Here is a 27,434-nt window from a genome sequence, read left to right as displayed (position 1 = left end):
TCATGTCAACGGCTTTCAAATACTTAAGAGTGTCTCAGAAAGATACATTCCACAGGGCAGTTCTCAATGTGGGATGAAGACTATAGTCTATTCCCTGCTTTTAGGCCCAGGCTCAACCAGTCAGAGATGCAAGCAGACATCCACAGATTTTGGCTAGGTTTGGTAGCCAACTATTGTTTCTAGTAGACAGAGAGGGTCCTGCTTCACAGAGGCAAAGGATGCACATTCCCCTGGTACTGCCTGGCAAGAGCAATGGTGTGTGTGTGTGTGTGTGTGTGTGTGATTAACCTCCTCTCCAATCCATAACAGTCATACTGCAGTGCAGCAGATGACACAGCCTGGCACCACTTTCAAAGAACCACCCCTCTCCCTTCCCGAGGTCCCAGCATGGCTTTTTCAAACATGCTACTTCTGTGGAAAAATATACTGGTCACCAAACTTAAAATTCTGATTATTCACATTTGTGGACGGCCTGGGTGCAGATAAGCAAAGTTAGGCACTTTTAAGTTAAACCTTTAAGCACTGACACAGGATCTGAAGAATATGGTGGCTAGTTACATGCAAAATATTTATTGCCTGATAACCTGTAGATTGAGGAGAGGCCAGGGTGGGTGGGAGGGAGAGCTAGAGACAAACAGAAGGGGGGCTAAGTTGACCACCCCCACAATTACATAAAGATACTAAAACACCCCTCACCTGCAAGCTTTTCTGCCAAACAGCCCAGTACTGCGGTTGTGTTCCGATGTTTAGCAGGGTGGCAGGCATCCTGGCGAGCAACAGCTCCATTTAAACTTAATATTTGTGTCAACTTCTGCAGCGCATCCTAAACAGGAAAGTTAACACACTACTGAATGACAGAACACCGGGGGACTTGTTCCCTTCTGCTTATCTCAGTACAGGATCAAGAGCACATCTCCAATACAATCCAATGTATTAAAACCCAGCAGGTATCTATTGAACTGTGAGGGATAGCAACACTTAACTAGCAGCCACAGGATTTTAAGGAAAATAATTCCAAACCCACATGATTGTTGTAAGCCATATTTCCCTCATCTGTGCCGCAAGAAAAGAGCCAGTTTCATATAAAACTTATAGCTGCAATCCTTAAGCCACTTACTCTGGAGTTATGCCACTGAAATCCAGAATAACCAATTTAGGAATTCTGGCCAAAGGAAAACACAAAGGCCACTCTGCGTTTAACGCTTATTACGGTTACTGGATGAGAAGGGGCTCAGAAAAGGATCTTTTTGGAATGCACCATTTTAAAAATGCACCTTTTTAAAGATGATTCCCAGCCATGAAGTGCACTCATGACTTCCAAGGGCAGGTGCTGTTCTGTTGATGCTGATGAGCCTAGTGCTGTTCACAGAAATGTCACCATGGATTTAGCTACTGAAAGCTAAGTACATCTGTGTCTTCCACTGCTAATGTCACTGACTTAAAACCACTTTCTGCAGCACCCCTAAACAGATGTATATCAGTTTCCTTCCAATTCCTCAACAACAGCTTGGAATACACACTCCTGGCAGACTAGACCTATTGAAATGAATGGAACCTATGTTAGTGAGGACTAACTGAAGTGCTATTCATTTCAATGAATCTACTCTAAGTAGAACTCATACTGAAGGCAACCACAGGTTTGTCACACTATTTTATATATACAAACTTTTATGAAAATGCACAATTTGGGATGCCCAGCATGTATTTTTAGAATTGGTTTACCATCCCAGTTAAGCAGAGAAACAGTTCTTTTTGTACCACTTTTTGGTGTCATGATTAACCCATTGTTATGCTATGAAATGTGTTGTTTCATAGTTAATATGGAAAAAACACTTTGCGGGCACAAAGTCTATACTGGCAGCATGCAAAATAGGTAAAAATAAATATTCTTGTAAAATGGCAAAGTTTACACGAATTCTGAAGGCACTGATGACAAACTTTTCTATTTGGGCAAGCAACTAGCAGCCCTAGATAAACAAATGGTTATTAACAGTATTTATATATTTAAAAAATTACATTTTAAAAACTATATATAAACAAAAATATTATTATTGGTGTTGCTACACGGATATCTGGTCTGCATTTCTGAAACCTTTGTAGAACTCTCTCCCTTTTTTTAATGAACTGTACTCATGATGAAAAATGACACTAATCCTATATACGTAATGTATGTGTGTTTTTCTTTTTGTTTTCACGATGTATTTTCTGTTCTGTTTTGTTGATATTCACAATAAAAAAATAATTAAAAAAAATTATTGGTGTTGCCACCCCACCCCTCAAAGTGCAGATAGGACAAATAATTATTAATTTTGCATCAATTTCAGCCGGACTCATTTTTTGTTCAATGACTTCCAGTTTTGCTTTGAACCTTTCTTTGGATATTAAGTTGGTGCAAAATTCACACACATCTACTGTTCTAAAGCAACATTGACACAGATCTCATTAATCACTTCACATATCTGTGTTGTTAAAAACAGTGTTTGAAGTCGGCTCCATAAATGTGGCTGCTAAATGCTTTTGAAATTAGATCACCAATTACATATATTTACTTAACTTACTTTTGTTGGCAATGGACACTCATCCAAGAGTAAAGTTATAACAGCTGGCCCCAGGGGATCTTCTAATGGAATAACTCTAATTAAGGATTGGACAACTTCCAGCCAGCCTTCATCTGTCAACCATAGAACAGAGGCAACTATCTTAGAACGGCAACAATAGATGGAGACAGTCATCATTAAAAATAATCACAAGTATGATTGCAACAGCATTTTAAGCACTCATCTGTACAACCCATCTCAGTCAGAACCTAGGAAGTTGACGAACAGATGTTTATTGAGATTGCAATGGTAAGACAAAGGTAATAGTTACTAGAGATAGGACAAATATTCACACCTCCAGGGATTAATGTTAAAATAAGTTCAGACACACATGTTTAGTACTCAAGTGATGACTTAAGATCCTGCTATCCAAAATCCTTTTAACTGACGATGCCGAGGGCTGAACCTGGAATATTCTGCATGCAAAACATGTGCTTGACCATTGAGCAGAACACTTTTCAGTGGAAGCAACTCACAAATTCAACCGGAATATATTAGGCAATGTGTGTGGAAAATGCACTTCATGATTTACTATAGCTTATACAGGAAGGTTAGGTTAAGAACATAAAAACATAAGAAGTCCCATGCTGCATCAGACTGAGGGTCCATCTAGTCCAGCACTCTGTTCCCACAGTGGCCAACCAGCTGTCGGCCAGGGAACCACAAAGCAGGACATAGTGCAACAGCACCCTCCCACCCATGTTCCCCAGCAACTGCTGCACACAGGCTTTCTGCCTCGAATACTGGAGGTAGCACATAGCCATCAGGACTAATAGCTATCGATAGCCTTCTTCTCCAGAAATTCATCCAACCGCCTTTTAAAGCCATCCAAATTGGTGGCCATCACTATATCTTGTGGCAGTGAATTCCATAGTTTAACTATGCGCTGTGTGAAAGTTCTTCCTTTTATTTGACCTGAATCTTCCACCAATTTTGCTCTCTTTGTCCACATTGAAGCTTCTTAACTTTGCTCCACAGAACTCAATGGGAGCCACCAAGACCTGGACCAGCCCACCTCAGCATGAGCTCTTCCAGGGCTCCAGTGGATGTATAACTCCATCTAGAAACTGGCTTCTATAGATACTGTCTAGTGAAATGTGCATATAGATGGATTGCCTGTGCATTACAGCAATCGTGAGTGTGTGTGTGTGTGTGTGGCCCATTTCACAGCTTATTGTTAGAGGAGTTGCCTCTGGTAAGAGGACAATGGAGCAAATTAATCTCTAATGCATTGCTGCCCTCATCCTCACTCCCACAACCAGCTTCTGCATTATGTGGTAGGAGGCAAAAGATGAGCTAGATCCCAAATCTCTGAAAGGCATAAAGGAGAGGCAATATATTAAAAGGTGCACTGCTTTTGAGGACCTCTTTAGGGCTGAAAGGGCTGTTTATATAAATTAAATAAACAAAAAAGATGAGAAAAATTATCAGTTTCACCGACACACCACCCCTCATTAGATATAGAACAGACCTGAAACTGAGATTTTTCTAGCCCTGGTGCCCTCCAGATGTTTTGGACTACAACTCCCAGACTTTCTGATCCCTGGCCATACTGGCTGGGCCTGAAGGGAGTCCAAAATATCTGGAGGACTCCACATTGCCTAGCCCTGCCTTACTCACAAGTCTCAGGTTAGGTACTTTGGAAGGATTCAGACCTTGCAGCTGTTCTGAGGAGCAGAATGCTTAAAAGGTATAAGCAGCCTAGGGATGGTCTGGAGGTATCAAGACAATGACCTGGTTCGCATAATCACAGCAGCTTAAACAAGCCACCGTGGCCTGTTTAAGCCATTGTGCGTGCCGGGTGCCATCAGTCTCATTACCTCCTTGGGTGCAGCTTGTTGCGTCATGTCGTCCAAACACAGGCAGCATGGACTTGGGGGAGGGGGAAATAACCCTTAAATAACCCATGGCATGGACTGTTGTTGGGTTATTTGAGGGTTGTTTCACACTCCAGCAAGCCATGCCGCCTGGGTTTGGATGACACAACAAGATGGGCAAGCAATCCGACAAACGGTGCCTGGCATGCGCCAGAGCTTGAACAAGCCGCCATGGCTTGTTCAAGCCATGTTGATCATGCAAATCATGCCACTTGGTGCACTCCTCCCTTCCGCTGCAAGGCTGCTTAGTCTTTAATTATAATTTCCCCTTCAATTTAGGGGCAATGCCCAGAGCTGTTCCCTTAGCTATTTCAAAGCTTATTCACTCACTCATTATAAAGCCCAAATAAGCCTGTTAGCTTGAACCTGGTGGCAGCTGGCAGGCTGGTTTTGCAACAACATACCTCATAAATTTAGCCAGATTAGGCAGGTACACATATTAAGCTAATTACCATTTTACCAAGCTCATTGTCAAGTAGCGGTATTACTTAAATAATTACTGAAAATTGCCTGAACCCTAGGAAATAAATATGCAGTGCAACTTTAAGCTTATTTTCAGAGCTAAACAGTTTGTCTGATCGTAACCAGAATACAGCACAAGAGTATGGAGATACCTGTTTCAGCCATTTCATGCAAAGTCATCATTGAATACGGAGGTTCCTGATCACTGAAAGAAAAACAAAACAAAACGAAGAGTTATGTGAATCATTATCCAAGTTGGTACACTTCTGCAAGCACACACTGAACAGATAAACAGCAATGCAGATACGCATTTCCCAGGCGTGCCCAGGAGCCAGCAAAGTAAAACAGAACACATTCATTATGCATAGTATTTATGTGCCTATCCTTTCTCCAAGGAGCAATAACAGCATACAGTCTCCTTTTATCCTTAGAACAACCCTGTGAGGAAGGTCAGGTTGAGAATGATCTGGTTCGCATGTAACGGCAAATTGTGAGTTAATTAACCTCCCTACTGAGTCACTACACATGCCTCTTTAATCACTCCCATTGCCCTCAGTAGCCCTGGTTTCCATTCTCCTACTTTCCCTATCATACTTTGGTCTCCTGGCCTCCTACTCCATTGGGTTACTCCAACTCTCCTCCCATTTCCTTGCTGCCATCCCCAAGACTCCCCTTTATCAGGCAGCAGTCATGGGGTACGTCCCTCCCTTCGGCGTGGACCAGCAGCCAGGGTTAGTGCAAAGCAAGCAAGCCACCTAAGAATGTTTCTGGGTTCACATGGGGCACAGAGGCATTCAGGAAAATGAAGATGGCAGCAGTTGGGAGGTCAGTGCTTCAGTATGAAATGCTCCTCAAGACACCATATAATTTAAAAATAAAAACATAAATCACAGGTATCAGCAGGGCGCTTTGCAGGTGCAGGGTGAAGCAGATAATGAAGAAGCTAGTTTTGTTCAATAGATCATGGCCGCTGGATACATGCCTGTTGAAATCAGTGGAAACTAAGTTCATGATAGCTCAGCCTTCTCCAACCTGATGCCCTCTCATTTTGGACTGAAACTCCCAACGTTCCTGAGGATTGACTATATTGTGTGGGGCTGATGGGAGCTGAACTCCAAAACATCTGGAGACCGCCAGTATGGGGAAGGCTACTGTAGTTAGACTGGACAGAGAGACTGAAATCCACAGATTTGCATGCACATGAACCTGAAGGATGTTTAGCAGCTCCCTGATAAACTGCAAACAGAATTTTATGCAATGTGGAGAAAACAGCAGATTTGTGGTGTTGCAGTCTGCTGGAGTGAAAATGAAAACAAAGCACCCAACTTGGCATGCAAAACTTCTTATTGCAAATGGCATGGATTCTCTAGATTACAGCCGTAATCAGCCCTGAACACCAGAGTTCAATGACCAGAAATTTTCATTTGTCTCATTTAGTTAAGAGATTTTCAGGCTGCGCCAAAGGTTTTCAACTATTTATTTCGGAGTATTATATCTCACACTTCTATGGGACATGCAGTGCTCAGGGCGGTTTACAACCATTGCAAGTGTTTTAAACAAAACCTAACAATCAAAAAGCCAACCAATAATGGAATGGAGACAGGTGCAAAAGATAAAACCATCTAAATACATGGGGATTGGACATTTAAAGCTTGCTAAGTGGTAGAAAGCACAGAGAAATGGGGCCAAATGAATCATAGAATAGTAGAGTTGGAAGGGGGCCTACAAGGCCATCGAGTCCAACCCCCTGCTCAATGCAGGAATCCACCTTAAAGCATCCCTGACAGATGGTTGTCCAGCTGCCTCTTATATGCCTCTAGTGGGGGAGAGCCCACAACCTCCCTAGGTCACTAGTTCCATTGTCGTACTGCTCTAACAGTCAGGAATTTTTTCCTGACGTCCAGTCGGAATCTGGCTTCCTGTCATTTGAGCCCATTATTCCGTGTCCTGCACTCTGGGATGATGGAGAAGAGATCCTGGCCCTCCTCTGTGTGACAACCTTTCAACTATTTGAAGAGTGCTCTCCCCAAGGAGAGTTCCACAATCTAGAAGTAGCCATGGAGAAAACCCTCTCCTGCATCTCAGCCAGTTGAACCTCGGCTTGTAGATCAGCCTCCCCAGCAGATCTTAGGGATATAGGCAGGCAGATATGGGAAGAGGCCATCTTTTGGGTTTTCATTGCTAAAGCAATGTAGGGCTTTAAAAGTAATCCCTAACACTTTGAATTGTGCCTGGAAACAAACTGGCACCCAGAACAGCTATTGTAAAATGGATGTCATATCCTCCCATGGATGAGCATCCCCTAACATGTTCACTCCTGCAGAGCATATTGCAACAATCCAACTTCATAGGGAAATGAAACTGGACACACTTATGTAAAACATTTAAAATATTCCCACAGTGCCTAGAAATACCAAGTGCTTTTACAAAAGGATAGAAGTTGAGATCTATAGTCACAGAGCAACACCATCAGTGGAACAAGAAAGAAAAGGACAACATTTCTCTGTTCAGAGTAGAACACAAATTGCCTTGCTTGGTACAAAATGTTTACACTTCAAGTAATGTTAAGTTTGAACTCAAAAGAGAAGCTACAGAAGGGGGGCTGGGGGGGGGGGGAGAGAAAAGAGGAACAGGCCAGCAAAGAACAGGCCAGCTTAGAAGGACAATAGATGCAGTACAAACTGAGTACAATCGGTTCCAGAATATGTATATTCATATCCATCTGGGCAACTGAATCAAGCATCACCATCATGCGTTATTCTTCCTCCCTCTCAAGCCCTCTCTTTGTGTCTCACGTCTTTTTAGATTGCAAGAGCAGGGCCTGCCTAATTATTGATTTTTGTAAGCTGCTCTGAGAGCCTTTTGATTGAAGAGCGGGATAAAAATGCTTTGAATAAGTAATAAGAAAATAATAATCAAATTACAATAGAAGACAGCTCCCATGGATACGTATGTTGAAAAGTACTGAATGACAGCGGGCACAAAAGAAGAAAAACACAGAACGCTCAACAACCTCCCGATAGCTGTCCTTTTGCAGTTTTGGAGGGTTAGGGGGAATCAGAAAATCATTTCCCACTTCACATATAATGCAGTGGCTAAGAGCAGCTTACTCAATGGCCAGCCTCCCTCCACCAACCAATGTAACTTGCATTTTTCAAAGTAAGTTCTACACAGAAGACTGAGTTAAAAATCCTGCTCAGCCACAAAGCCTACTGGATGATCTGAGAAGAGTCTCAGCCTAGCTTACTTCACAGGATTGTTGTGAAGACAAAAAGGGATAATCCCCTGAATATTACTTTAGGGTCCTTGGAGGAAGAACAAGATTCAAGTGGAATGAACTTCTCCTGCTCAAGCCATTCTTGTTTACCCAAGAATGCTTTTTAAAAAGGTGGTTCTGGAGGAAGCTGCACCCATCATTCTGTATAAGTAAGTTAGTCACTCATTTTCTTCTCAGCGGAGGGTGGGTGGGAATGGCAGCAGAGGTTATTCATCCCAATGAATAAACCATGTGAAGAGCACCAGAGTTCAACCCAAAGAAATTACTGATGCCTGAGAAGGTAGGTGCAAATGCATTCCATTTTGCACAGAAACTTACATTTATATCAGGGGACAGCAATCTAAGGAGGTGATCAATTTGATCCATGAGGCCTGGGGAGGAAGCAGGGGAAGATTCCTTGGACTTGGCCAGTTCCCGCAAGCCCTTCCTGCACCTCTGATACCCCAATTGGGACGGGAGCAGACTGGGAACCAAGCATCCAACTCGGCTAGTGCTTGCAGGAGCTGGTTCCTACAAGTGATGTGAGTCCGTTTCTATGTGCAGAGAGAGGCATAGGACAGAAGGAAAAGGTAGGCCAAGCGAACATCACAGGAGGGGCAGGGTTCAGATCAGGGTCCCGCCATCTGGCCTGCCAGCCTTGTCCAGGTGGCAGGGGTGGCAATCAGGCCCCCAGAACAAGAGGCTACCTGACGCAGATTTATACTCTCCCTTTCATCATGGAACTCAAAGCGGAATACATAAGGTTCTCAGGCCATCTTCCATCAAGGCACTAGTCAGAACCAGTCCTGCTTCGCTTCAGCAAAGTCGCAGCACCACGTGCCTTCAGGCCACGTCCTGGGGTTAAAAGGAGCTCTCTTCCTTACTGAAAAAAGATGTGAGAGATGTGCAGCTGGCAGACAGCAAAAGAATACTAACCTAAAGCAGACTTTCCCAATGCAGTGCCTCCAGGTATGTTGGGCTGCAATTCCCAGCCAGCATGCCCAATAATGGCAACAGTGGTCCAACACATCTGGACGGCACCACGGTAGGAAAGGCCAAACCAAGGTGTTTTGAAAGAGCATTTTGACAGCAGCAAAGGGAGTCTGAATAATGGAACAGGAAAGCAACTTTCAACGCCCATGTTGAGACACAACATTAAGATACAACAAAGATAATCAAATCTGTCAACGAAAAACAATTATTTTCATCAAGAAAGGAAACATTCAGGAGTTTAAGGACAAAGCACCATTATTGCAATCAGATTTAAGTTTCAAGTTAATGTAGCAGTAGCTTCTCTGCCACTTGAATGGAATGATCACATCCCTCCCTCCCCCCCCTCCACACACACTTTGCTTGCCTTCCCCCACTTGCCTGCTGCCCCCTCCCACTAACTTCTCCCATTCTGCTCATTTTCATTTGAAAGATGTTAACCAACAACAAGCCAGAGTGATTAATTTGAAGTTCATTGGAAGTAGTATGTTCCTTTTGCGTGTGTGGGCAAGGCAGGCATATGGGTTTTTCTAAACCTAGACCAGGGACTTTCCTGAGCCAAGAATTAATTACTTCTCATGCTTCCCCAATGTTACTGCACAAAGACAAAACACTAGTTCAGCAGAAATACTCAATACAGATCCTAGTATTGGCTTATGTGATCACTAGGATCATTAGAGGCAGCTTTGCTGGTTGGACTTCTCCTTGGGGGCACCCACCTTATGGAATGCCCTCCCCACTGTTTACTGGGGGGTACCAACTGTGTGTATGTTTTATATGCCTGTTAAAGACCCATCTCTTTACCTAAGTTTCCCTGAATGATTGTGCTTGTTTATTATTAGCTTTGATTTTAAATATTTTAAACATTTTAACTATGTTTATGAATTCTGTGACCCTGTTCAGACAACACGCTAAGCCACAGCGGTTAAGCATTTTGAGCTAAACATGAGGGTTTAGTGTGTCATGTGAACCATTCCTAATCATGGTGGCTCCATAACACCAGTTTAAACACGCTCACTGACCATTTTCTTCAAAAGGGTTAGCAGCCTAACCATGGCTTAGTGTGTTGTCTGAACAGGCCCATTATGTGCCGTATCATCTCTGATTCTGTAAACTGCTTGGAGATAAGCAGTATATAAATTTAACAACATTCAAATCTGATTCAAACATGCTGGTGATCAGATGCTACTGTCCTGTCAACCACCTGTGCAGCTAGAAAATGTACATGGGAATTGCTTCTTCAAAAGTGGCCTTCATCTATCTGGCTGGGAGTACCTGCCGTTTGGCTCCTCCCTACACAGAAAGGTCTTTTCCAGTCATCTTTCCACCTGGCCATAACAACGCTTATGTTACATTATATAAAACTGGCACATATCATAGGGGCCCTGCGAGAACAGACCAAAGGCCTATCTTGTCCAGCATCCTGGTTCACAAAGAAGCCAACCAGATGCATCTGAGACGCCCATGAGGGCAACAGCTCTTTCCCGCCTGTATTTCCCAAAAACTGCTATCCAGAGCCATGCTGCCTCTGGATATAGCATACTACCATCATAACTAGTTGCCATTATGCTTCATGAATTTATCAAGTTCTCCTTTGAAGTCTGAAACTGCTTGTTTTACTCCTCTTTCCCCATCCCTTCTTCCTTTCGTATGGCGTCTATTAAACCAGAGGGATGGCAGACTTTAAGCTTCACAGCACTTTAATAAGGATATTATAGAGCTGGAAAAAGTGCAGAAAAGGGTAACCAAAATAATCAAGGGACTGGAGCAACCCCACTATGAAAAAAAAAAGGCTACAAAGTTTGGGGGCTTTTTAGCTTAGAATGACGTGTGTGATAGTCCATGAAAGCTTATACCAAAACAAATGTCTTTAATGTTTCACGAGACTCTGTCATTATATCAGAGAGCCCTCGCAAAATAGCAGCACAGGAGTCCTCAAGAGAAAAAAAAGACTCATTCACTCCAACATTGCTCTTCAGGAAGAACTTACTTGTCTACCAGCGTTCTAATTACTGCCAGTGTGTCAAGTACTAATCCATCCACATTATGTTTCTTCCTCCTTGGCTCATGTGGGCCCCGCCCCCGCCGGGGGGGCCGTACTGGGTCCCTCAGGTGGCTCCTTGTTTCTGGTGCAGGTACTCTGCTGTTCTCTGTCTGACGACTCCTGGATTCAGCATTGTCTTCTGCACCACTGTCTTCTCGACAAACACAGGAGTTGCCCATGTTGCTGCCCCCCAAGGTTTGCAGCAAACAGGGAATGTGCTGTTCAAGGGTCAGCCGTAAACCTTGAAGAAGGCTTCTGCTCGCATAGAACACAACCAAAGCAACGACAATCATCTAGACAGTTTTAAAAACAATGTTTTTTGGATGCTGAATTGCAGCCTTTGCATCACACGAGTTTGTAATGGGAACGGATACAGAATGGTTAGTTTAGTTTCTGACATCATCACGGGAGATACTCATTGGTCATCCAGGAGGAGGTCTGAAGGGAAAGAAAAAACACAGACCCATAAATTTAGATGTCAATTGTAATATCATATAATGCAGCTTGCAAGCAAATTTCTTTCCAAGTAGTCAAGTAATAGATTTCCCCTTTGGCATACCTTCGTGCCTTAAATCCACTAATAGCCATTACTCAGAAGACGGAAAACTTGCTACTTGATCCAACAGCTGCCCTGTCCACTTAACCCAAAATCTGCTTGAATCTCCAGCATTCAATTTCATGTCATTATCTATCCCAGGTTCAGTCAGTTACCTAGTGTATAAGACCTTCTCTGCTGTGGCACCCCAGCTGTGGAATGAGCTCCCTAAGGAGGTTCGCCTGGCATTTACACTGAAGACCTTTTTATTCTCTCAGCATTTTAACAGTCTATAAATTCAATTTTAACTTTGCTGTTTTAAATTTGTATTTCTGCACTGATGCTGATTTTATCCTGGTTGTGCTTTTATATTGCACTTTATATCATGTTTTATGCTGTTAGTTTTATACTTTGAATGGTTTTAATTTTTGTGAACCACCCAGGGAGCTTCGGCTATTGGGCGGTATAAAAATGCAATAAATAAGCACAGTCAGCTGCAATTCCCAACCTACACCCACTCTGAAGGTTTGAGTTCTCAAAGTACTCTGATGCACCTGGTGGCGGTGGTCATGTGTATGCATTAATTAAAATAGGGAAAAATAACAGCTCCACTGATCAAAATCATGGAAAGTAAGTGTTGGTCCCTGAGGAACCATCTTAGATTTTTTATATAAATATTATGCATCCTGAGAACATAGTTTGAAAGTCCATATATTTAGACCATCCTGCAGATCAATGCTTACAGCCGAATTTCACAGGCTCCTAGAGATGGAAAGATCAAGTCTTCCCAACATAAAACAATGCATCAGATGGGCTGTCAACTCCAAGGGTAGCCACACAAATGCAGGCTGTATGACTGACAGAATGTATCCTGTAATCTCAAATCACATGATTTCCAAGTTTCTCTCACAATCATGAAAAGCCCACTCATGACATTCAATAGATGAGTTAGCAACACCCGCTTCTCAGCTAATGATGTGGGGCTTATCACTCTTCTCAGTTTGCCAGACTACTCCTTCCTGAAAATGAAGTTCTACACCAGCTGCAAAGGCAAAGATAAGTAACCCACATGACTTACAGAAAATGTACAGATGGTCTGGCCTGGAATTCCCAATCATATGCAAACTATCTGTGCATCAGCAATCTCCCAGTTCATAGCATGCTTCCTATGTCACCTCAACTGCCAACTCCTATGTCACAGTATGTCATAGTGGTACAGAAAGGAACACCCCAAATAATAACATTAGATATATTTAGGATAGAAAAGCAGACGTCCTTTAAGTGACTTCTTTTTAGAGGCAAAACCCTTTTTCCTGTTCTTTTTTCACATAAACAGAAACGCAACAGGCTACGAAGGGACCAAATGTGTCAGTCTTTAGCCTCTCATTTGTTTAGCTTTGGCTCACACACACACCACATATCCTCCACCTCCTGCCGCCCCTCTTTTGGAAATGTTGAAATCATGGGGAAATACTCTTCCTCAAACATGGAAAGACACAGAAATTTGGGAGAAAAATGAAATATATGCAATAAACTTATTTATGAATAAAATATGCATTAATGCATAGCACATTAAAACATACTGTTAGGTATATTTATGAAAGTTAGAAGTATTTATGAAATTTAGAAGTGTAACTGTCTTAGTTTCATTCAAATGATCTTCATTCATTCATTACATCTCTATACTGTCCAATAGCCAATTTACAAAGATTAAGCAACATTGGTGCAAGAGGGGCCTCACTGGAGAGAGTGTTCTAAAACATGGAGCTACCACTGAGAAGGCCCTCTCTCTTGCTGCTATCCTCCAAGCTTCTCTTAGAGCAGGCACTTGGAGGAGGCAATGATCCCTCACTCAAACTGCTTTAAGCAACCTGGGGGGAAAAGTGTTTGCTTCCCACTCCAAAGTATTAAGGACTATCAGCATATAAGAATACTAAATTAAATTTGTATCATTATCATGCACCAAAAAGCTGCGATCCTCAACACACATACCTGGAATGAATCCCATTGAATGCAATGGGGCTTACTTCTGAGTAGACATGTATAGGATTGTACTGCATATGTCACAGGGATTATGGACAAAATTAGCCACATGAAACATGTGATTTAAACAATAAATAATATACCTGTGCAAATGCTACTATGTCAAGTATCTTTCAATAATAATAATAATAATAATAATGATAATACCCTATTTCTTCGATTCTAAGACACACTTTTTTCCCATATAAACATCTCTAAAAATGGGGTGCGTCTTAGAATCGTGGGTGTGTGTTAGGTTGTTTTTTTTTCTGTTGGTGGTACTGAAATTAGTGTGCGTCTTGCAATCTATGGCGTCTTACAATCTAAGAAATACAATATTTATTTCTTACCCACCTGTCCGTTTGGATCGAGGCGGGGAATAACAATAAGTATAAAATACATAAAACTGAATTAAAAACATAGTATACATTATTAAAACATCCTAAAATTCCACTGGATAGGCCTGCCGGAATAGATCAGTCTTTATAGCTTTCTTAAATGCTAAAAGACTGTTAAGTTGATGAGTCTCCTCTGGCAGGCCATTCCTCTATTCACAATCAGGTTCCAAAAGATCAGTAACTTCCAATCATGAACTTTCATTTTTATCTTTGGGGGCTTCAGAGCTCTAAAAATTGCACAGGCAATATGCAATCAAAGTGCTAGTGGTCACAGAGGTCCAGCAGGTACACATTTGGTAGCAGACATAGATCTGAAAACCCAGGGCCACCTCTGGCACAAAGTAGAAAGGGGAAATTACATGATTGGCAGAGAAGTGGTGCCTGTGTGTAGGCAAACCCCCACCCCACCCCCACCACTTCCCCTCTGCAATCCCTTCCCCATAGTTGCTTTGCTAGAGTTTCAAAATGACCATTTGCTGCATTTGCATCAACCAGGGGGAGGGGGGGAAGCAGCTGGGGAGAAGGGGGGAGGGAGAAGTTAGGCACACAAACCAGCATTTGTACCCAACCTGCTGCCAAAAACTGATGGGCCGGTAGTCCTCCTGTTCTCCAATTCCCAGTTTATATGACACAAGTATCACACACAGCTAGGGATGTATGAGAAATTTGTTTCAGTTAATTTTTAATCAGGATTTACTCAGTTTGCACCTTCTAGACGGAACACGGATGCAATCTGCAGTCAAAGTATATACATATCCCAGCCTGCAATGTGATTCATGGACAAACAAAAAAGTGTTTGAAAGCATGTGTACTTTCAAAAAACATGCATGAAGAAATGTGTACTTTTGAAAGATGCGCACAAATACACTTTACTCAATAGGAAAACAATTGCAAAGATTGAAAACATTTGGAAAAACATACTAAAATACACAAGATTTGCATTTGAAAAGAAATAAAAGAGCTCTCGATCTTATCTGGATTGGAATAAAAAATGAGCCTTAAAATAGATTTCAGAGAACGTTGGCAAACTCAGGTTTTAGTGATTTGCACATCCCTACACACAGGCCCAAAAAGTCTAGCACGACCCAGCTTAAGAGAAACTTTCTAGGTTGAATTTGCAAATAGTGAGGATATTCTTAAGCATTTTTAGAGTATGTAAATGAAGCGAAGATATACAAAAACTGGCTGCGTTCAAGAACACGACAGTCAATGGTGGGGTAACAATAAACTCAACAGTTGTTTATCTAGGGGGTACTCCCCACACAATATAATAATCAACCATGGTGTGGATTAAGATCAGCGTTGAGTTGACTATTAGTCCACGCTGAGTTGACCCATTCATCCCCTCCCCTCTCCCCCCACTAGCATCCCATCAGCTATTGCTGCCAAAAACCTATCCTGCCGGCTGGACTAGAGTGGCGGCCACCACTTTGACTGGTCTTGCCTTGAGACTCTATGGCTGACAAAATAACCAACGGTGCCCTCCACACAGACTTCTACTGTTACTTTCTACTGTTAGTTTTACCCTACCCTGTGCCTGCTTACCCTACCCTGTACCTGTTTGCATTCTCTTCCCCTCCTTATTGTTTTACTATGATTTTATTAGATTGTAAGCCTATGCGGCAGGGTCTTGCTATTTACTGTTTTACTCTGTACAGCACCATGTACATTGATGGTGCTATATAAATAAATAATAATAATAATAATAATAACGATAACCTATTGTGGTTCAAACAGCCAACTCAGCACAGCATTCGCTATTTGCATTGGTTATTTTGGCCAAATAACCAGCCGTTGGTTAAAAAACACCCTCCACACAACACAATAACCCATGGTGCATTAAATAACCAAACATCAATTATTTAAACCACCATTGCTTATCATGTTATCTGAACCTAGTCACTGTCTTTGATTTGCTTTTGATTTGCTTTGATCTGATACATGACCCAGGTCCTGTGGGGACAGATTGGCCCCGTTCAGACAACACGCTAAACCATGCTGCTTAACCACAAAATGGTTAATGGAACGCATTAAGGTTAATGCATTCCGTTAACCATTTTGTGGTTAAGCAGCATAGTTTAGCGTGTTGTCTGAACGGGGCCACTAAGAAATAGCCAACATTTCTTCAACTGCTACTACTTATTAGAAAAGGACACACATTTGAAAGCACCAACACTGATGAAATTTGAATCGCTAGTATGACGATTCAAAGGAACCACGAGGACTTCAACTACCAAGCTGCTATCTCTTACCGCGGCATGCATTTTTAGCAACATGTTTTCCAACTGATTGCATCAGACACAAATTCTTGTGTCTGGTGCTATTTTTGTGGGCTCCAGGCACAACGCTGTGAATATACTCTGGGATGTTTGACACCTGACACACTCCCTTTTCACAGCATAAAAGAATGATAGATATAGTATCTAATATGAGCTTGCTTAATGAAATGTTAGGACGTCTAAAAACACTGCATTTTCCCACAAAGAATCAAACCTCTCAGGAATCCAGCAATTTAACGGTCACCCTTTGTGAAGCATTTATGCCAGCCAATTAAACAGGTCTAGTACTCTATTGAAACTGTTTTTAGCTGTCTAAATTGTTTAAAATTTTGTATATTTATAATTTTTATGTTGTAGTTTATTATTTTATGAATTGTTGTAAACCGCCCAGAGATATTTGGCTATTGGGTAGTTAGAAATGAAAATAATAATAATAATTTAAAAAGCCAGCCCTCTCATTTAGCAGAATGCACATTTCGCCTTGAAAATAGTCCTGAACTAAAGTGTACATAAAAAGATGTTGACCCCTTCTATATATTTGCATCTGTTTTTCTAGCAGGTCATAGAATATGGTAGAAATCCTCCCCATAACCCCAGGACATCTTGACCATCCCTCCCAAATACATTTTCTTCTAGTCCAAACAATACAGCAGAGAAGATCATCAAATAACTTGGCTGGAAACGGTTTCAGTACAGTTGTCACTGCAATATGTAATGAAGGAATCAATGATTCACAGCCTTGGGTATTTTGTTACATTCAACCACAACCACCTCATTGTGGAAAAAAGTTTGTCTGGTCTGAATTCTTGCCAAGAAGCTAAAACTGGATAGGGGGATGATTTCAACCATCAAACTACTTCTCTTTTCAGTTTCCACACCTAGCTGAGTCACTTACCATAAGTAGATAAAACCCTAATTTTCAGAGAACCTTGAAAACTGTTAGATATTTTGCTTGCAGTCCAAAGAATGAAAACATCTTTGGTCGACTGTTTTTACCAAGAAAACAGGAACGGCCAGTTATGAACCTTGGGGTCTGAGGGACTAGATTTATCATATCTTCCTATCACACTATACTAAGAGTTTCTTATATTCTAGCTTTAATCTCCCCTGACTCAAGAAGTGTTTGGCAATTCTGTAAAGTGTAAAAACTTCTATTTAAAAAGCAAACATGAATGCACAATTGCCTCCAAAAACCTTAATTATTCTAAGCAATTACCACTTCTTTATTTATTTGTACCCTACCTCCCTACCACTGGCAGTCAAAGCAGCTTTCAGGTACAATTAAAACTGATTAAAACAATACATTTGAACAATATTTTAAAATTAACAATTAGTTGTTTTGTTCTTGCTGAAGTTATGATACGTTCCTGTTTTGTCATGTTGTCCCCAATTACAAAACATTTCCAGAAACTCAATTTTAAACCCAAAATTAGCTGTACTGACAAAACACCGACTACTCATTTGCTTTCTGACACTGCAGTCTTTAAGATTACACTCCTCAAGTCTCACTTCCCAGAGAGGAGGGGGGGATACTAATAGTGAGTGTGAGTAAACATGTGAAAACAATTTCTCATGTCTTTTTGACATCAGGGCTATCAACAGTCAAAGCATAGGGTTTGCCAATGTGCATATCACCGGGGGTTGTTAAAACGGAAGAACATATTTGCAAGCACGTGACTGTGTAGGGCTTATTAACTTCAATCTGGAGAAGAAGTGACACCAGGGCATGTACAGAAACAAGGAGCGAGAAGAGAAGGAGTGAAGCAGCATGATAGGTGGATGCTAAGGGTGTCTGAAAGAAGCACAGCATGGCTGGGGTACACACAAAAATGAGATCAAGCTAAAATGTTTAGAAAGGGACAATTTCATTAAGTTTGAGAAAACACCGGCCTGGTTCACCTGTAATAAAATAATTCTGGCTTGTCATGAACAAGCCAGCTTGCTGGGGTACACTACTTGATTGTTCCTTCTTGGCTACTTCCGCAAGTGGGAGCAGCTAAACAAACCTTTTATCTTGTTTACTGCAACGTGCAAACTGGGAACTCTGGACTGATTCTCCCCAGACAGCTAGTGGGGCTGTTCATGTGACACAGCAGCCTATCATGGATTATTAAACCCATGGTGTGGCTGTGATGCATGCAAGGAGCATGTGGGCACCCTTTTGAATATGCAAACCTTGCATTGAGCAGGGGGTTGGACTCGATGGCCTTATAGGCCCCTTCCAACTCTACTATTCTATGATTCTCTATGATTCTATGGTGGTGCATGAACCCTGCAAGGGTGGGTTATGTGAGAGTTAAACAACCCTCGCATAACCCATGCTCTGTTTTGTGTGAGGGTTGTTTAACCTTCACAAAACCCACGCTCACTAGCTTTGCAGAAAACAACCCCGAGCGGGGATGCTATATTCAATTTGGTGCCCACAATGAGCTGCAGCATGCTGTCTGCACTCAGTCAATGTCATAAGCCAGCGATCAGGAAGCGTGCATCAGCATCAACACTATGTGGCAAAAACAAAATTTCAGTGTTGTATTTTTCTATGGAAAATTTTCCATTTCAGAAATTAATTGATAACAGTGAATGGATGGCAACTGCACATACAATATTAAGCAAGTTTCAAAATTGTAATTAATATTTCTGAGATGATCATCCCTAGTAAATATGTGAGAGAACACATATATGTCATTGTAATACAAATATGCCTCAGTGTGAAATACAATATGTAGTGAGAGCAAAACTGAAGGTGCCCCAGCTACCTCTGGGGAAGACAGCTGAATGCTGTTGAAATAGATGAGTGGTTGTTTGCATATTATGCACACTTATTATTTATTTATTTATTTATTTATTTATATAGCACCATCAGTGTACATGGTGCTGTTTATATTGGATTCTGAGGTGAACTGGAAGCCAATGAAGAGATTTCAGAAGTGGAGTAACATGGTCAGAGCGGCAAGCCAATGCATGAACAAGAGTCTTGGCAGAAGAGACAGACAAAAATGATCGAATCCTGGCAATATTATAAAGGAAAAAACTACAGGATTTAGCTACTGCCTCAATATGAGGAATAAAGGAGAGTGAGAGCGAGACCCAAACTTCTTTGGGTTGCTAAAACTTATTATTGTGTCAATGGTATATAATACGTTTGTTATTTTCTTCAATTTAAACAATGTAAGGGAAGTAAATGCTATCGCCTTTAATTTTGTTATACAAGTATTCCAATGAACATGTCTGTATAATATAATACTTCAATCAAATTAAGTGTGCTTTAATTTCTTTCCTCAAATATTTCTGTTCAAATACTTGTGATGCATTGAGAAAAAAATTAAGGGGCACTTTTTTTTAGTTTTGTTTGCTAAATATAAGTAAAATAAACATGCTAAATTCAATCACACTCAAGGGCATCAGAAAATTTTCTGATGCAAATTACCAAAATTTACATAGGAAAAAATGCAATTCAAACTTTTCTGGAAAACCCACATCACTAACCAGCACTCTGGCACAATCACAATACGCCTTCTAATAAAGTATGAACAGACTCACTGTCTATGTTCAAGCTCCTCCTTGCTGTAGGTTTTCAATACACCGTTTTGCCTGGCAAGACATCCACAAGATTCATACGATCCTCAGGCATGTCCTATCATCACATACAGAAAGCAGTCCCTAAGAACCTCACAGGATGAGTGCACTTGCATCTCCAATTCATTTTTGTAACAGGCAAGCCCCTACTTTCACTCACACAACCATCCCTGGTAGGCATTTTGTTAGCCCAGCCACCTGGCTGGGGGATGCTGGGAGTTTCAGTCCAACACATCTGGAGGGCAACTTGTTGGGGAAGGCTGGGCTAGCCCATTACTGATCTAATCCCCTAAGTAAAGCTAACAATTGTATATCCAAATGCTTCTAAAAGATTAGCTCATATATTAGAATTGGAATCCACGTGCCTGGCAAACTTCAAGTCTTTCTAGGAATTCAGAGATAACGAGATATAAAGGAAAGTACAAGGTCTGCCATGGCAAAAATTGCCTCTGGCATAGGTGGTGTCAAACTTTGTGATCGCAATACTCCAGAGTAAGAGAATATAGACATTAAAATCTTTTCAAGTGGGATTGAAATGGACACATACAATTTACATGATCTACAATTGTGACAAGTGGAGAACAGAGAGCCTATGATATTCTTTTAAGGACAGCTGGGGGAAGGTTGTGTTTTTTATGGGCTACTGCACACTTTTATGCATCTTGATGATCAGATCATCATTACCTAGGAATGCTTAAACTCTAGTTTAGGAAGTTGATTATAAAGAAGTACAAATTTGATGAAAAGCAAATTTTACCATTGATTAATGCAGGCACTTGATACAAATGGGTAGGATAAATTACACTCTCTGGTACTGCAGCAGCTGCAAGGAGTTGGAAATGGGCAGGAAGCAGAGTGTCAAGCAAAACCCTTCAACTATCTACATCTTGCTCCAAACTCTAGGACTCTGGTTTTCAGAACATGCATGGGCATGCTTTGCTGAAGTTGTATGCAATAACCATAGAGACCATGCTTCACCACACCATTACCCCTGACCTGTTCACATAAATCATAGTTGGAATAGAGGATGAATTCTCATCTCCATAACCAAGTCTTTTAGACCCAAGGTGTTTTATCCCCGCTGCTGGCTTTACTTTTGGTTTTATTACATGCTACTGCTAGATTATCTTGCTTTCATCCAACTTGTTACATTACTGTTTTATTGCTACTGTGTATTTTGTTTTTAATTTGTACAGCGCCCAGTAAACTTTGGTTACTAGGCGGTTTCAAAATGAAATAAGCAAGCAAGCAGCTCCACAGGCAACAAAACTACCTACATGCCTTGAGCTTTATGAGCTATGAAACGATTAAATTTTGAGCTGATCAACTGTGCTAAGGCCAATGGGTCATCCTGTCCCAGCAGCAATCATGCTCCTGGCTGAGTAATCGTCTTCTTTATTTAAATTATTATGGGTGTAGCACCAACACTTTTTCAGTACAAAGGTACTTGGTGAAGGACCCAAATGAATATAACACATGATGCATGTTGACTTTAGTCACACATGTAGTTATATTAAAAGCAATGGAACTGCAGGCATGATTAAGGATTACTCATGTTGAGTCAACACTAAGAGATTATAGACAAGAGACCTTATTTATATAAATATTGCTAATTTGGGCCCATATTCTTTTCATTCTCCCCACAGTACTACCTCCTATTTTCCTATTAAACAAAAAAGCAACACTTGATTAAATTTCATCTTCCCAGAGGGAGTTCCTTGGACTACTACTAATAATTTAGTGGCAAAATGCCTGTTATGACGACCAGTTCTTGGAGGACTCAAGTTCTTGGGAGGAATATTATGAAAATCTCTTTTGAGGGGTGAAATGTGTCTCTGTGTCAGCCTGCTCTAACATGGTGCCCTCCAGATGAGTTAGACTACAAATCCCATCAATGGGATGGTGGGAGCTGTAATCCAACACACTATATTTGGAAAAGGCTTCTCTATGCTCTATACACAGACATGTTATACTCCATTGAGAGATCCCTGTCAGGCAAACTCCATGACATTTAGCGTGAAGGATAGAAGGCAGGATGTAGTTTTTATCCACAGGAGTGAACTGAAGCATCTCTGTAAATGGGGAAAAATGAAGATAAGGAATTCAGGATGCAACTCAAGTCAGGACTAAAAAAGCTCCCTGCCCCATTTCCCCAGCCACCCTAGCTTCAAAGCCACACCTCTTCATCTGCCAATGTGGCATAGTGGAGGGCAACTCAGTCTTAATGCAGCATTTTGTGCTTTTTAAAAAATAATTTACAAGCGATTGTACTTTTGACATATATGGGGCACCCTGCGTAGTCAGAAATCTTTACGCTGTCTGTGCCTGTTTCAGTGCCCTACTTATAAGCATGGGACCATTACGTTTGTTATTAGAATATAGACAAAAAATGTTGGCATGTGTCCCCCAACCCCTAACTGGAGTGCTCCTCTTCAGGGCTCCAACCAACTTGGGGCAGAAGTCTTATAGCACTGTTTGGATGGAGGGGGTGTAGGTCTCAGGAGGGGAGAAAACGAACACCTTCCCCCCTTTTCACCCTCCTGAAACATTCTCCAATGGTGCTATATTGTACTAGTCATCACTATATGAGGGGTGGGTCTGGAAAGTTGGAAAGAAAAAAGATGTCACTTTCCCCTCCTACAACCAACACACATAGCACAGGGAGATTAACCAGATAGTGCTTATCTTCCTAACCACAATCTTTTAATTTTAATCCTTTTTCTTTACAAACTTACTATTTTTCTGCACACCTGAGTCCTATATGAGCAGAAACCACTACCTTGCCTGTGAGAGACTGACTGGGTTTGGACAACATAATAAACAATGGTGGTTTAAATAGTCAACGGTTGATTATTTAACCCACCATGGGTTATTGTGTTGTGTGGAGGGAGTTTTTTAACCAACGGTTGGTTATTTGGCCAAAGTAACCAATGCTGTGCAGAGTTAGCTATTTGAAGCACTGTTGGTTATCATGTTGTGTGGAGGGCACTGTTGGTTATTTCTTCAACCACTGTTGGTCAGTTTGTCAGCCACAGAGTCGCAAGGCAAAAGCAGTTAAAGTGGCAGCTGCCACTCTAGTCCAGCCAGCAGGATACATTTTTGGCAGTAATGGCTGATGGGATACTAGCGGATTATTGAGTCAGCTCAATGCTGATCCTAATCTACACCATGGTTCATTATTATCATGTTGTGTGGGGAGTACCCCTAGATAAACAACAGTCGAGTTGATTATTACCCCACCGTTGACTATTGTCTGAACACAGCCACTCCATTTTTTCTGCCCAGCTGATTGACCAAGCTGAGTATTCGAAAGAGTGATACAGATGTATTGCCAATGTGGTTTGTGCTGTAGAAGGGTTGTGCGTTTCAGAAGAGTAGAAAATCAGGGTAGTCCAAAAAAAGATTGTCAATCACTGTTCACAAAAGCAACCCAAGAGAATCTCAAATGGTCAGGTAGCAAGCCTTACAGGTACACAGAACTCTTCTTCAACTAAGATTACCAAAGCATTTGAAAGCTTCCTGCTGTACCAGTCCATTAAATAATCAAGGCACAAGTATGCCTGGCAAAGTATTAAGTGTGATGTTGTGGAAGGACTTCATATATTTCAGCAGCCTAACCAAACCTGATGCCTTCCAGATGTGATGGCCTGCAACACCCATAATTCTCAGCCAGCATGGCCAACACCTGGAAGTTACAAGCTAACACACCTAGAGGATGTCAGTTTGGGGAAGGTTAGATTACAGGGAGAGGCTGCCAAGTGGCATTTTTCAACTACAGCTTCTCTCAAGCAATCTTCTCCAGCCTCATTTCCATTATGAGCAATTATAAGCACTAAAATGACAGGTAACTCGAAGGTAATGCCTATGCATTTACAGCTGTGACATATTTATTTTATTACATTTATATACCACTCCATAGCTGAAGCTCTCTGGGCAGTTTACAAAGGTTAAAAACAGTGAGCATTAAAAACAAATACACAAAAATTTAAAACCAACGAAAGCATGAAAATAACATCCATTTAAAACAACTATTCTCGGGTCAGTTAAAAATTCAGCATATGTTGTTAACTGCCTGGGAGAAGAGAAAAGTATTGACCTGGCACCGAAAAGATAACAATGTTGGCGCCAGGCAAGCCTCATCAGGGAGATCATTCCATAATTGGGGGGCCACCACTGAAAAGGCCCTCTCCCTTGTTGCCATCCTCCAAGCTTCCCTCGGAGTAGTCACTCGGAGGAGGACCTTAGATGTTGAGCGTAGTGTACGGGTAGGTTCATGTCGGGAGAGGTGTTCTGTCAGGTATTGTGGTCCTAAGCCATGTAAGGCTTTATAGGTTAAAACCAGCACTTTGAATTGGGCTCAGAAACATATAGGCAGCCAATGCAATTGGTAAATGTAAATCAGGAATACACAGGGGAATTCCTTTGGAACACACCCATGCTCTATGCAGCAGTCAAAACAGACTGTCCCACATTCTAAGGAGCACTTAATCTCTTCTGCATCATTAAAGATGGGAGGAAAACACTGTTCTGTCCCAGCACCTAACCTTTAGATTCTAAGAGAAGGTATCAGCCACCAATCTTCCTCAGAAATTGCCTCAAGACAAAACTTTTAATAGCAGATGTATGCTTCCCACCCTTGCGAGTACAACCTGAAGATATGCTACAGACAGTTCATTCTTATACTTCAAAAAACAATTAGAGCAGCGTTCCCCAACTTGGTGCCTTCCAGTCAGGCTGGGCTACAACTTCCACAATCTCCAGGCAGGATGATCTGGCCATGTTGACTGGGAATGATGGAAGTTGCAGTGCCACACCTAGAGGGCACTTGGTTGCGGGAGATTGGTTAAGAGTGTGAAGGATTTACCCAGCTTCAATGCAGCCCACCCACCCCCCATGTTCTTGTGTAAGTTGCCTTCAGAGCTGCCTGGTAGTCAGGAGGCAGGCCCAGAACTGTGACTCATGCAGAGACGCAAGGGACAAACTCCTCAGATGGTGGATCACTGTGCAGCACTGGAAATGACTGAATGATCCAAATACAGCCAAAGGTAAGACCAAATTACCCACCGCTAGAGGAAGCCAAGTAGGACAAGGCAAGGCATAGCAGTGACTCATACAGAGAGACACAGCAGGCAACCTCCTATACAGGTGGGTACTTTGAACTCTCAAGAACCTCTTTTTAATTGATCAGGACCACGTGCAATTTGAGCATTACTGACCTTAAGAAGGGAGAGGAAACCAGCTGCTAATCTCCCCTAGAAACTGCCTGGCTCATCACAAGGTAGAATACTCACTCCACCCTAGCAATACTCATTGTGTACCCATCACCCCCTCCTCCTTGGTGGGCTACCTTTTTGGCATACAGGTCTCCCACTTCCACCTTATCTCCAGAAGAAGATTCCTTTCCTCCATCTCTCTCACACATGCCATTCCTCACACTGTTTCAGTTTTGCCCTAGACTCTCAGAACCTCTTACTCATAGGAAATGTACAAACTCCTAGGGCTCCCATCATACTATTTTCAACTCTAGGGAAACCTCATCTTCTAGACACACATGTTCAAGGTTATATCGTGTACCAGGTTATTGCAACTTTAGCTACATTTTTATCTATATTATCGAAAAGGACTGGGAAAAGGCATGGTCTCTTCCCCTCCATGCACCAGCAGATTATGAGTCGTTTCTGTCCAAAGAGCAGCATAGAGACTTGTTTGTACTTCCTTTTAGCTCCACTGCTCACAAGAACAGAACAGGAATGAAAGTGAGGAGTTTATTCTACAGAGGGGGAACGAACTGGATAGAAATGAGGTTTGCAGGTGAGGAAATCGCAGTCCCCACAGATTCAAGTGTGATCTTGTGAATGCAATCTTAGAGTGTATTTGCAGTCTGAGCACGCACAATATTAGAAAGGCAAAGAAAAACAAAACCTGTGAAGAGGAGGAAAGGCATGAAAAAATGCAGGAGATTAGGTATGGTTCCCAAAGATGAAGGGAAAATAACAGATACTTTCTCCTAATAAAACTTAATCTAGGATACGTAGAGTTTAAAGAATCCTAAATAAAATTATTCAATACAGCTCACCCTACCCAGAGTTGTGTGTGTGTGTGTGTGTGAGAGGATAAAACACACCTTATTTATACCATCTTCTTAAAGTGTGGTTCTGTCTCTCAATTGCAGACACTTTTGTCACACACACACACAGTCCAGCACAGTTATCTGGGTGCTATTAAATAACAGCAGACCCAATTGTGCCATTTGTGCCCTGCTGAAGAGGAAGACAAGTGAGCTGCTAGGCTTCCTCCTTTGTCAAGAGCTTACCTGCCTTGGACAACCCACATAAATCTACATGGAGCACTTTCAATGCTCTAAAGCAATTTGTGATGTTATCACTGCTAAGGACGCTGTATACCCCTGCTACTGTCATGCAAACCAGCCTTCCCCAACGTGGCGCCCTCCAGATGTGCCAGTCCACAGCTCACCCACCAAGAATGGGGATGATGGGAATTGCAGTCCAACACACCTGGAGCCCGCCCCCCACTTGGGAGACGGCTGCTTTCAGTAATAATCTTACACAATTACGCGAATACGGATGCGATAACTCACATAACTATTAGCCCTGACCATTACGTCCCATGAATATGACTGCAACAATTCCTATTATTGATATTAATCATTAGAGACTGCATTGATATTACACGTATCTGCATGCGCGCAGAAGACACACAAAGGGCCTCACGCTGCGCCAGGCGCTGTACAGCTTCAGGCTCCCACCCCCCTGGTTTGCCCCACGGCCATGGCTTTCCCATAGCTGCCCCCCCAACCCTGAGGGGGTCGCTTTGCCCCACTCTCGTCGGGGGGGGGACCCTTACACCTCTCCTTTTCTCCTCAGGATCGGGTCCCCTCCCCTCAGGACCCCTCCCCTCCTTTCTGGGAAACCGCCCGCCCCGCCCCGGGCTCACCACGGCCAGTCCACGCTGGCTTCCGCTTCTTCTTTCCCCTCAGACCGCCGTGAGGCCGGAGAACCAGCCCGGGAGGAGGCGGCGCTGCCCCTTTATGCCGCCCCCTTTCTCCTCAGTCAGTAGCGCGGCGGGGCGTCAAGACGAGCGAGGCCCCAGCGAACCTCCCCATTCCGGTGCGGCGGCGGCTCCGCCCACCTCCCCTCCAGGCCGCGCGGCCGCCCCTCCTCACTCCGTAACCCCGGGCAACTAGCCACGCCCCCTGCCCTCTCGCTCTCGCTCCCCCCTCTCTCTCTCTCTCACGCGCAGCCAACCGACCCATTCTGAAGCAAAACCACGCCCCACCGCTCTGACCAATCCTGGCGGCGCCCCATTTATTTATTTGTTTTTAGGCGGCCCAATCCGAGACCCGCTTTTAAGACGGCGGGTGAGTTTGTAACAAAAGCC

At 42.4% G+C, this 27,434-nt stretch overlaps 1 protein-coding gene across 2 annotated transcripts in view; it reads right to left on the bottom strand.

Annotated features, from left to right (window-relative positions):
* RSPRY1 (ring finger and SPRY domain containing 1) overlaps nucleotides 1-27,176 on the bottom strand; it is a 43,109-nt gene extending 15,933 nt beyond the window's left edge. The window contains exons 1-5 of one of the 2 annotated variants that reach the window (XM_063141357.1): nucleotides 26,991-27,176; nucleotides 11,173-11,664; nucleotides 5,089-5,141; nucleotides 2,559-2,671; nucleotides 697-823 (exon numbers count right to left, since the gene is read on the bottom strand). In XM_063141357.1, the coding sequence (XP_062997427.1) occupies nucleotides 697-823; nucleotides 2,559-2,671; nucleotides 5,089-5,141; nucleotides 11,173-11,519 (640 nt within the window). In that variant the 5' untranslated portion in view covers nucleotides 11,520-11,664; nucleotides 26,991-27,176. Of the gene's footprint in view, nucleotides 1-696; nucleotides 824-2,558; nucleotides 2,672-5,088; nucleotides 5,142-11,172; nucleotides 11,665-20,000; nucleotides 20,248-26,990 lie in introns of those variants that run through there. The other variant, XM_063141358.1, reaches the window with a different exon arrangement.
* Nucleotides 27,177-27,434: the final 258 nt, after the last annotated feature.

Source organism: Elgaria multicarinata, chromosome 14, assembly GCF_023053635.1.
Source record: "Elgaria multicarinata webbii isolate HBS135686 ecotype San Diego chromosome 14, rElgMul1.1.pri, whole genome shotgun sequence".
NCBI lineage: Eukaryota > Metazoa > Chordata > Lepidosauria > Squamata > Anguidae > Elgaria > Elgaria multicarinata.
Note: the sequence above shows the minus strand (reverse complement) of the source record. Positions and strands in the feature narration are given on the sequence as shown.